Here is a 12292-nt window from a genome sequence, read left to right as displayed (position 1 = left end):
CTACATATTGTCCAGAAACCAATATTCTAAACTCAGCAAAAAAAGAAACGTCCCTTTTTCAGGACCCTGTCTTTCAAAGATAATTCGTAAAAATCTAAATGACTTCACAGATCATCATCGTAAATGGTTTAAACTGTTTCCCATGCTTGTTCCCATGCTTGTTCAATGAACCATAAACAATTAATGAACATGCACCTGCGGAAAGGTCGTTAAGACACTAACAGCTTACAGACGGTAGGCAATTAAGGTCACAGTTATGAAAACTTAGGACAATAAAGATGCCTTTTAACTGACTCTGAAAAACACCAAAAGAAAGATGCCCAGGGTCCCTGCTCATCTGCGTGAACGTGCCTTAGGCGTGCTGCAAGGAGGCATGAGGACTGCAGATGTGGCCAGGGCAATAAATTGCAATATACGTACTGTGAGACACCTAAGACAGCGCTACAGGGAGACAGGACGGACAGCTGATCATCCTCGCAGTGGCAGACCACGTGTAACAACCCCTGCACAGGATCGGTACATCCGAACATCACACCAGCAGGACAGGTAGAGGATGGCAACAACAACTGCCCGAGTTACACCAGGAACGCACAATCCCTCCATCAGTGCTCAGACTGTCCGTGATAGGCTGAGAGAGGCTGGAGACTGAGGGCTTGTAGGCCTGTTGTAAGGAGGTCCTCACCAGACATCACCAGCAACAACGTCGCCTACGGGCACAAACCCACCGTCACTGGACCAGACAGGACTGGCAAAAAGTGCACTTCACTAACGAGTCGCGGTTTTGTCTCACGAGGGGTGATGGTCGGATTTTTGTTTATTGTTGAAGGAATGAGCGTTACACAGAGGCCTGTACTCTGGAGCGGGATCAATTTGGAGGTGGAGGGTCCGTCGTGGTCTGGGGCGGTGTGTCACAGCATCATCGGACTGAGCTTGTCATTGCAGGCAATCTCAACACTGTGTGTTACAAGAAAGACACCCTCCTCCCTCATGTGGTACCCTTCCTGCAGGCTCATCCTAACATGACCCTCCAGCATGACAATGCCACCAGCCATACTGCTCGTTCTGTGAGTGATTTCCTGCAAGACAGGAATGTCAGTGTTCTGCCATGGCCAGCGAAGAGCCCGGATCGCAATCCCATTGAGCACGTCTGTGGGATCGGAGGGTGAGGGCTATAGCCATTCCCCCTAGAAATGTCCGGGAACTTGCAGGTGCCTTGGTGGAAGAGTGGGGTAACATCTCACAGCAATAACTGGCAAATCTGGTGCAGTCTATGAGGAGGAGATGCACTGCAGTATTTAATGCAGCTGGTGGCCACACCAGAAACTGACTGTTACTTTTGACCCCCCTTTGTTCAGGGACACATGATTCCATTTCTGTTAGTCACATGTCTGTGGAACTTGTTCAGTTTATGTCTCAGTTGTTGAATCTTGTTATGTTCATACAAATATTAACACGTTAAGTTTGCTGAAAATAAACGCAGTTGACAGTGAGAGGACGTTTCTTTTTTTGCTGAGTTTATATCCTCCTCCCTGAGCAACTGTTATCTTCATTATTTACTGAAGAGGATGACTAACCACACACACACATCACTATGGGTGAACATAACATTCAAGGGAAAGGTACATTGAGATGAAAATGTATAATGGATCTAAAGCAGAACTGAAAGAAACTCCCCATTCTTCCTATTATAATGGAATAAAAAAGGCTAATGTCTGATTTATTGATTGATTTGTCAAAACATTTTTCTCATAAACCCAATGATCCTGATTGGCATTTCACAGGTGGATGAATCCAAATGCTGCAAATCCTTGCAACCCTCATTGAAGTCCTGTACTATTTAGGGTCATCATGAGCAGACAGGTCTTCATGATTTCGGGCCGGTTTCCCAGACCCAGAGTAAGCCTATACAACTGGATATTTACACTGCTGCTACTCGCTGTTTGTTATCTATGCATAGTCACTTCACCCCAACCTATATGTACAAATGACCTCGACTAACCTGTACCCCCCCCACATTGACTCGGTACCCCCTGTATATAGCCTCGTTATTGTTATTTTATTGTGTTACTTTCTATAATTTTGTTTATTTCTATAATTTAGTTGAACTCTTTCTTGAACTGCACTGTTGATTAAGGGCTTGTAAGTAAGCGGTAAGGTCTAGCTAGATATGTTGCATTCGGCACGTGACAAATAAAGTTTGATTTGATGTTAAACGTGCTTAATGAAGATTCTCAATTTAAAGTGCCACTCCTGTCTAAATGTTCAGAGTGGATAGCCATTTACTATACATGGTGTGATAGCCTAATTCCCTTTACTGTAACACATAGGCCTATTCAGGCAAGACATTTAATTTGGAAGAAGTCTACCGAATTCCTTTACTCTTTCTTCCCTCTTCCCTCACCAAAACATCTTTCTCCTAGCAGTATGTTCTTGTTACAGTGAAACTGACGGCTTGGAAATTATACACCGGCAACAAAAACATTTTCCTATGTGTCCATTCCAATGAACGGATATGGATGGGAAAGGCAGAGCGAGAGCTGAGAGGTAATTCTTCAGAAGCAGAAAATTCCTACTGGGAACGGGCAAGTCTTTGGAATGCTAATGAGTTCAGTTTGTGCATGTGTTCAATCTGAGAAAAATAAACTAAATATTTCCTTCACACATAAGTGTTTTCAACAGTGCAACCTGAGGGCATGTGTGAAAGCGTTCCTCCCTGATAAGTAGAGATTAACCTTAATTTCCCAATTTCTGGACCAAAGCAACGAGCAAACGGGTCATTGTCGATGGTGAGTGCTGTGGGAAACATTTATCATCAGGGAATCATCAAGTACCACTAGTCCTGTGATGAGCTTGTGTTCACTCACTGGTCTTCGCTTAATAACATAGGCTTCACCTCATTTCATTGTTATTAAGTCTGGATCACACACTACGAACTGCAGTATTTGAGACAGCATAGCCAGTAAAGTATGGTGACCCTGAGAAAGACATCCAAAAATAGACAGAGCCAAAAATACAGGCTTGGTCTTTACCTCGACAACCATATTTTTTTTCAAATGGCCCCAATTTCACCTTTGTCAAAGGAATAAACCATATACAATCTAACTCATAAGAGAACTCCCTTTCTGCAAAGGTCTTCTCAACTCTGATTGGGTGATTTCTGAACACACCGTTGCTTTACCTGCAAAGACATTATTCTGTCCTGAAAATACTTTCTCTTATCACTTAAGTGGGTAGGAGACGTGAAAATAATCCAGGGAAACTAATTGGAATGGGCCTGTGTGAGTGTATGCCTATTATCAACAACAGGAAACTGGGCCACAAAAGCCTTTCCTGTGTGACTCACAACACAAGAGCAGCTCTACCCAGAGTACAATTCTGGCAATATGTACAGTACCAGTCAAAAGTTTGGGCACACCTACTCATTCAAGGGTTTTTCTTCATTTTAACTATTTTCTACATTGTAGAATAATGTCGAAGACAAGAAAACAACAAAATAACACATGGAATCATGTAGTAACAAAAATAAATTTAACAAATCTAAATATATAGCTACCCTTTGCCTTGTTGCCAGCTTTGCACACTCTTGGAATTCTCTCAAACCAGCTTCACCTGCAATGCTTTTCCAACATTCTTGAAGGAGTTCCCACATATACTGAGCACTTGTTGGCTGCTTTTCCTTCACTCTGCCGCCCAACTCATCCCAAACCATCTCAATTGGGTTGAGGTCAGGTGATTGTGGAAGCCAGGTTATCTGATGCAGCACTCCATCACTCTCCTTGGTCAAATAGCCCTTACACAGCCTGGAGGTGTGTTGGGTCATTGTCCTGTTGAAAAACAAATGATAGTCCCGCTAAGCGCAAACCAGATGGGATGGCATATCGCTGCATAATGCTGTGGAAGCCATGCCGGTTAGGTGTGCCTTGAATTCTAAATAAATCACTGACAGTGTCACCAGCAAAGCACCCCCACACCATTACACCCCATGCTTTTATGCTGGGAAGCACAAATGTGGAGATCATCCGTTCACCTACTCTGCGTCTCACAAAGACACAGCAGTTGGAACCAAAAATCGCAAATTTTCACTCGTCAGACCAAAGGACAGATTTCCACGGTCTAATGTCCATTGCTCGTGTTTCTTGGCTCAAGCAAGTATATTCTTATTATTGGTGTCCTTTAGAAGTGGTTTCTTTGCAGCAATTCGACCATGAAGGCCTGATTCACGCAGTCTCCTCTGAACAGTTGATGTTGAGATGTGACTGTTGAACTCTATGAAGCATTTATATGGGCTGCAATCTGAGGTGCAGTTAACTCTAATGAACTGCAGCAGAGGTAACTCTGGGTCTTCCTTTCCTGTGGCGATCCTCATGAGAGCCAGTTTCATCATAGCGCTTGATGGTTTTTGCGACTGCACTTGAATAAACTTTCAAAGTTCTTGAAATGTTCCTGATTGACTGACCTTCATGTCTTAAAGTAATGATGCACTATTGTTTCTCTTTGCTTATTTGAGCTGTTGTTGCCATAATATGGACTTGATCTTTTACCAAATAGGGCTATGTTCTGTATACCACCCCTACCTTGTTACAACACAACTGGCTCAAACGTATTAAGAAGGGAAGAAATTCCACAAATTAACTTTTAACAAGGCGCACCTGTTAATTGAAAAGCATTCCGGGTGACTACCTCATGAAGCTGGTTGAGAGAATGATAAGAGTGTGCAAAGCTGTCTTCAAGGCAAATGATGGCTACTTTGAAGAATCTCAAATATAGTTTTGATTTGTTTAACACTTTTTTGGTTACTACATGATTCCATATGTGTTATTTCATAGTTTTTATGTCTTCACTATTATTCTACAATGTAGAAAATAGTAAAAATAAAGAAAAACCGTGGAATGAGTAGTTGACTGGAACTGTATATCCAATGAAATATTTATTTTCCTCAACGATTCTCTCAATTACATCCTTCCCCAAACAGCCTTTTCTGGGATCGTTCCTGTCAGACAGCCAGAGGCTGGCTGGTGTATTCCTAATGAATGGGCTGGTTCTCTGGGTGATTCTGATTTGAGTTAGTTGGCTGTGTCATACCAGTTGATTGGGTGCACTGCAGTGATTTGGGAAGACGCAGTATTCCATGACTGCAATCTTGCACTGCCATCTTCTGGTAGGAATGAGAACGTCTCAAAGTTCTGCTGATTCTTATTTACTGCTTATTCAGTGTAGGCTATTTGTGGCAGCTGTTTGAATCAAAGTTTACATTGAAAATCTAGAAATGATCTATTAGGCCTAATTAGCCTGCTTGGTGCTAGATCCATGTTGACATTTGAAAGTAGAGTAATGTAATCAAATGTCTTCAGAATAAGGTGGTAGAGTACAACTTTTCTGTGTCTCTTTGAACCACATAACCTATAGATTTAATGACCTAAGTGGTGACTAATACGAGAGATGTCAAAGGTTCAGGCTGCTACACAGTCACTATGGAAGCTCTAGTCTAGAGCGGTTGGTTAAATTGTGTTTAGGAACATTTTTAAACTCCATGGTTAAAGTAGTGAGAAATATATGTAATTGTCGTAAAAATCTGTGAGAGTGCTTCATTTACTATCATCTAAATCTTGAATTATTTTGACATTATTAATGATTTAAATGGTGGTTTGAGCCCTGAATTCTGATTGGCTGACAGCCGTGGTATATCAGACCCTATACCACGGGTATAACAAAACGTTTATTTTTACTACTCTAATTACATTGGTAACCAGTTTATAATAGCAATAAGGCACCTCTGGGTTTGTGGTATATGGCCAATATACCATCGCTATGGGCTGTATCCAGGCAATCTGCGTTGCGTTGTGCATAAGAACATCCCTTAGTCGTGGTATATTGGCCATATACCACACCCCCTCGGGCATTATTGCTTAATTATGCTACTTTCCCTATGGATATACTAGAGACGTAACGTTTTTATCGCACAACAATTAAAGGAAATACAGATCCTTTTTACCTCAGATTGGTGATATTAGTATTAAAATGTATAGTCATCACGATCTCACAATATCGATTGCTTATAACAGATCAGTATCTCTGGTTTAGTATCGGTGTTCGTGATGGGACTTAACCCAGCTGTCATTTTCAGACTACGGTGGCTAGGGGGGAAAAATGAGGCGCTCCTCCCATAGACATCTCTGGCCTCACATGAATTCATGGATTTGAAGGTTAAGCTATCATTTAAATTAAAGCCAACCGCCATCGCTATTTAGAAACCGACGTGAGGTGTCTATTCATTAACACCTTATGGAACAGCGGGGACTATGAAGCAACACAAACATAGGCATACACACACGATAGCATACGCACTATACACACACGTACATGGACTGTACTGTATATATAGGTGGTAGTGGTGGAGTAGGGGCCTGAGGGCACACAGTATGAATGTAATGTAATGTTTTTTTAAATTGTATAAAGTGCCTTAATTTTGCTGGACCCCAGGAAGAGTCCATAATAAATACAAATACACAAACTGTTCACATCCACCTTGTTGGCAGACAGAACATTTTGCAGGTTTAAAGCTTATTTCCTGCAATTATAAAAAATCTGGCATGGGGTAAGGAGAAAATGTTGCCGTTTTAAAGCAAATTTTCTTGCAATTCTATACATTTTGTCACGTCTCATGTGTACTCGTGATATTTGAGTGACTCAAACATTACAACAAAATCTATGGGCTAAAACAACATAGCTAAAAAACGTTAGCTGACATGGGCTAGTTGAGCTGGACATTTCTGACAAGTTAAAAATAGCTCTCTAAGGTATGCAACTTTCAAGAGTAAGATGAAAGACAGACTGAGTTCCCCAGCTTTGAGCCTCACACTGTTGTGGAAATTGACCTACTTTGCTGTTTACTTTTTTGCATCTACATCATATTGCTGAGTCTACCTTTAATCAATATAGCAAATCACTTGGGTTAGTTCTCTAAAAAGACATTAGTTCACACAGGCTCACATTTTGAATTAGAAAAAAAAACATTTTAGGACTTTTGTGTTTGGTCTGCTGACGGAGTTCATAACGGTTTACAACTCAATCAATGAATCAATAGAAACTGAGCCCAATTGGGTGGGTGTACAAACATCATGCAAGGTTAAACCCTGAACATATGACAACCAATGAAAGGTATACCTGACCGTGTCACATTCACAACATATTCAACATATTCACCGTAGAAAAGAAAACCCCTGCACACTCCATATTACCTCTGCATATTTATTGCAATATCGTGAGTGTGGGAGTTATCTTAACTACAATGAAGTAGTAAAAGGCTATAATTCCCATACCACAATTTTTATTATTAATTTTAATTTCACCTTTATTTAACCAGGTAGGCCAGTTGAGAAAAAGTTCTCATTTACAACTGCAACCTGGCCAAGATAAAGCAAAGCAATGCGACAAAAACAACACAGAGTTACACATAAACAAACATACAGTCAATAACACAAAATAAAATAAAAATAGAAAGATCTATGTACAGTGTGTGCAAATGTAGAAGAGTAGGGAGGTAGGCAATAAATAGGCCCTAGAGGCGAAAAATAATTACAATTTAGCATTAATACTGGAGTGATAGATGTGCAGATGATGATGTGCAAGTAGAGATACTGGGGCGCAAAAGAGCAAGACGGTAAGTAATAATATGGGGATGAGGTAGTCGGGTATGCTATTTACAGATTGGCTGTGTACAGGTACAGTGATCGGTAAGCTGCTCTGACAGCTGATGCTTAAAGTTAGAGAGGGAGATATAAGACTCCAGCTTCAGAGATTTTTGCAATTCGTTCCAGTCATTGGCAGCAGAAAACTGAAAGGAAAGGCAGCCAAAGGAAGTGTTGGCTTTGGGGATGAACAGTGCAATATACCTGCTGGAGCGCGTGCTACAGGTGGGTGTTGCTATGGTGACCAGTGAGATGAGATAAGGCAGGGCTTTACCTAGCAAAGACTTATAGATGACCTGGAGCCAGTGGGTTTGGCGATGGATATGTAGTGAGGGCCAGCCAACGAGAGCATACAGGTCGCAGTGGTGGGTAGTGTATGGGTCTTCGGTGACAAAACGGATGGCACTGTGAAAGACTACATCCAGTTTGCTGAGTAGAGTGTTGGGGGCTATTTTGTAAAGGACATCGCCGAAGTCAAGGATCGGTAGGATAGTCAGTTTTACGAGGGTATGTTGGGCGGCATGAGTGAAGGAGGCTTTGTTGCGAAATAGGAAGCCGATTCTAGATTTGATTTTGGATTGGAGATGCTTAATGTGAGTCTGGAAGGAGAGTTTAAAGTCTAACCAGACACCTAGGTATTTGTAGTTGTCCACATATTCTACGTCAGAACCGTCCAGAGTAGTGATGCTAGTCGGGGAGGAGGGTGCGGGCAGCAATCGGTTGTAGAGTATGCACTTAGTTTTACTAGCATTTAAAAGCAGTTGGAGGCCACAGAAGGAGTGTTGTACGGCGTTGAAGCTCGTTTGGAGGTTTGTTAGCAGTGTCCAAAGAAGGGCCAGATGTATACAGAATGGTGTCGTCTGCGTAGAGGTGGATCAGAGAGTCACTAGCAGCAAGAGCGACATCATTGATATAGAGATAAGAGTCGGACCGAGAATTGAAATCCTGAACCCTAAATTAGAGTTAGTTATGGTGGTGTTTCACATTCTTACCTTGATTCTGGGCATTGTAACTGTAGGAGGTCTTGCCTTGGCCACAAAGCTGTGTGTGGAGCCCCTCTCCACCAAGTGCCTGATGTAAGGCATGTATTTTCTCCCATTTGGACCAAACACAAAGTCCTCCCTGAGAGCATCGATCAACACTATCACTACTCTCTTGAAAAGGGCGTCCGGGACTTTGGAAGAGTTGAGGGATCTCCCTGCAATGCCAAAGAAAACGCCAGTTACCAACACATTATAGCCCTTGCAGACAACACCGAGGAACAAATGGGTAGGATAGCATTTATTCTGTGTGCAAAATAATGACTGTATTACATTGTCATTCAAGCAATTAGTTAGCTAGCTATCCAATGCACAACATCAACATAGCTAGCTGAGAGCACAGTATAACAATATCACACTAATTGGGAGTATAGCTAGATAATGTCAACACAACACACCGGTAAATGGTTCAGGCGGAACATCTGACAACTTGCTCTTCGATGAAAAAGAAGATTTGATAGGGACTGGGAAAAATCCCCTAAGAAACAAGGCAATGCCTAATACCTCCAGTATGAGACAAAAACAGGCAAAAACAGACGACCGTATCCTCATTTTGCTGACTGGCTGGCTTGCTAGCTGACTGCTATGATATGAAAGGATACACGTTTTCTTGACAACAGCGTTTGAATTAAGCCTCTGACTCTTGCACTAGCTACACTGATAGATAACGTTAGCTAGCTAGAGCTTGCTTGCTTGCTGTAATGAATGGCTCTCCCACCGACTAGTTCGCTAACTCGGCCCAATTTTGCAAAATAATGTTTTCTTTACAATAACAAACAAAACATTTTGTGGCATATTCATCACCACTGCAAAACATGTGTTTACACCAGTTGAAAAATTATTTCAGGAGCTGAAGCTATCAACTGGTGTTTTGACTCATGTCCGTGTTGGGTTAAACCAGCTACGGGTAGTCGAAGCAGTCAAAGAATGTACATGAAATGTGTATAAACTTCGAGAATAATCACAATACGTCCAATGATTTATATACACAACCAATGATTTATATACACATCATTGAGTGTAACATGTTTTGAAAAGATTCAAGCTATTGTCGATATTTGTGATTTTTTTAAATAAAGACAAGTTAAATGTATTACATATTTGTGATACGCTGAATGGTCAAAAGAGAGATGTTTGGGTAGGCATTGTAATGTTAGGTAAAATACAGTAGCTTGGCCAACCTTTTTGGATACAACATAAAACAGCTTGTGGTTTGCTGTAATGATTTATTTTGTAAAGCTCTGAGGTGAAGGTTCCCCTGGGTACAAATCTAAAATCAGCTTCCTCTCCCAATTCCAACCTTAATGTCATACTCCAGTCTCCTTTTCAGCTCATTTATTTACATTTACATTTACATTTTAGTCATTTAGCAGACGCTCTTATCCAGAGCGACTTACCACCTGATGTATTTAACAAAAGTCACATCTCAATAGGGAATCCAGGTATCCTCATGGCACAGCACAAGTGGGGGGGTGGGCATTTCCTCTTTAGATTTTTTTTTACCCTTTAGTGTGTGTACTTTACTGTATTTATACTTGGGATATCACTTTTCAACAGTAAAGGCGCCTGCATAAATAGGTTCGGTTTGCTCCTATCAGAACTCTGCTAGGCGAAGCGAACTTCTGCGCTTGCATACTCCCTAAAGAGTATGTACCCAGAAGCAAAACTTCTGCACTTGCATACTCCCAAACTCCCTTTGCTTAAAAAACAAGAAAAAAGCAGCAATATTACTGTTGTTTGTCCCTCTTGAGCCACTGTAGCAACAACATAGCCATAATGAAACCTTTTCCCTTAATCGGATAGAAGGCTCATGCTCTCAAAATGTCAGCGCCCGGAGAGGACATGTTTTCGAGGTGAGCAGGATGATTATGAGATGGAGTTAACTCGGGATGCCACCGGGCCACAAGCAAAACCAGGAGAAGAGGGATATTGGGACAGGGACACAGAAAGATGGATTTCTGAGGAGGAATGGAGGGGTAAAAGTGGAAGAAGAGATCAAAGAGAATGAGGAAAGCAGAGGTTGGGTTTGAATTTGAGGAATATGGCAATAAAAATGGAGATGGGGTTTCAAAGAAGATTGGTGTCAAGTGCAAACAGAGTGAGCCGAGCGCCAGACCAAGTTCTGGAGGTGAAATGGAAGTGAATGAGGGCGAGTTAAGTGAGGTGGAAGATGTGGTGAAGAGCTTGGAACCCGAGCCAGGGATCAATGGACATGATAAAGAAGAATCTGGTCCAGTAGGAGTGACAATTTTGGAGAAAGTGGATCCTTGCCTTTTGGCAGATTCATTTGTGGTTTCAGGATGGGTGGGAAAGGCGTTGGGTGCAGTTGAATCAGTGAACGTAACCTGTAGTGGACTTGTGATATTTGTTTGTGTTTCCTCTGACCAGAGGGAGCAGGCACTACATGTCACGCAATTTGGGTCAAGATCTGTTTCGTGTTTTGCTCTTAGGAACAGGGCACCATTGAAAGGAGTGATTTCTGAGGTAACGTTACGTTTGGAGATGGAGCAATTGAAGTTGAAGATTCCTGGTGTTTGTGATGCCTGCCGTTTGGTGCGAAACAGACCCGGTGGTGAGCGTTTGTGAAACAGAGGAGTCACTGTCTTTTAGAGTTTTGAGTCAGTCTTTACCCAACAAAGTCATGTTAGGAGATATCAGTTATGGGCCTCCCGAGTGGTGCAGCGGTCTAAGACACTGCATTAATACAACCTCGGGTTTGATCCCAGGCTATGTCACAGCCAGTCGTGACCGGGAGACCCATGAGGCAGCGCACAATTGGCCCAGTGTCATCCGGGTAGGGGAGGGTTTGGCCGGCTGAGATTTCCTTGTCTTATTGTGCTCTAGTGACTCCTTGTGGTGGGCCGGGCACCTGCAAGCTGACCTCAGTTGTCAGTTTGACAGTGTTTCCTCCGACACATTGGTTCAGCTGGCTTCTGGGTCAAGCAAGCAGTGTGTCAAGAAGCAGCGTGGCTTGGCAGGGTAATGTTTCGGAGGACGCATGGCTCTCGACCTTCGCCTCTCCCAAGTCCATAGGGGAGTTGCAGCGATGAGACAAGACTGTAACTACCAATTGGGGAGAAAAGGGGTAAAAGTAAAAAGAAACAAAAAGTATACATCAGTTATCCTGATAGAGCTTTTGTGTCGAATCCACTGCGCTGTTTCAAGTTTATGGTCATATTGCAGCAGTTTGTAGGAGGGAGATTCCAAGATGTGCAGGGAGGGCATGTGTGCAGGGAGGGCATGGCCTAGAGGACTGTGTAGTTTCGGTGGATAAAGTTGTGTGTGTCAACTGTAGGTGTGCCCATGTTGCTGTTGCTGGGGATCAGAAGTATCCAGAGCGAAGGAGGCAGGTTGAGGTGGCTAGAGTCAGTTTAGTGCAGAAGGTGTCGTATGCTGAGGCAGTGAAGAAACTAGAAGAGGATGGGTCAAGGGTGAGGGATCCTGAGAGGATGACTGTGAGTAGAAGGTCTGTGCCAGCACAGAGTGTTGCAGGTTTAGGTTTTTCCATTTATGTTTTTAGGTTGGAATTGAACACGTATAGTACAATAGCACATAGGCCGCACC

At 42.4% G+C, this 12292-nt stretch overlaps 1 protein-coding gene across 3 annotated transcripts in view; it reads right to left on the bottom strand.

Moving 5' to 3' along the window:
* LOC111965853 (GPI ethanolamine phosphate transferase 2-like) overlaps nt 1-9618 on the bottom strand; it is a 133809-nt gene extending 124191 nt beyond the window's left edge. For all 3 annotated transcript variants that reach the window (XR_011480103.1, XM_023990223.2, XM_023990225.1), the window contains exons 1-2: nt 9127-9618; nt 8681-8886 (exon numbers count right to left, since the gene is read on the bottom strand). Coding sequence is in view for 2 of the 3 variants with exons in the window: in XM_023990223.2 (XP_023845991.1) it covers nt 8681-8886; nt 9127-9280 (360 nt within the window). In the remaining variant the exon portion in view is untranslated. The remainder of the gene's footprint in view (nt 1-8680; nt 8887-9126) is intronic.
* Nucleotides 9619-12292: the final 2674 nt, after the last annotated feature.

The sequence above is a fragment of the Salvelinus sp. IW2-2015 genome, linkage group LG6.2 (assembly GCF_002910315.2).
Source record: "Salvelinus sp. IW2-2015 linkage group LG6.2, ASM291031v2, whole genome shotgun sequence".
In the NCBI taxonomy this organism is placed as follows: domain Eukaryota; kingdom Metazoa; phylum Chordata; class Actinopteri; order Salmoniformes; family Salmonidae; genus Salvelinus; species Salvelinus sp. IW2-2015.
This window is presented reverse-complemented; position numbering and strand designations above follow the sequence as displayed.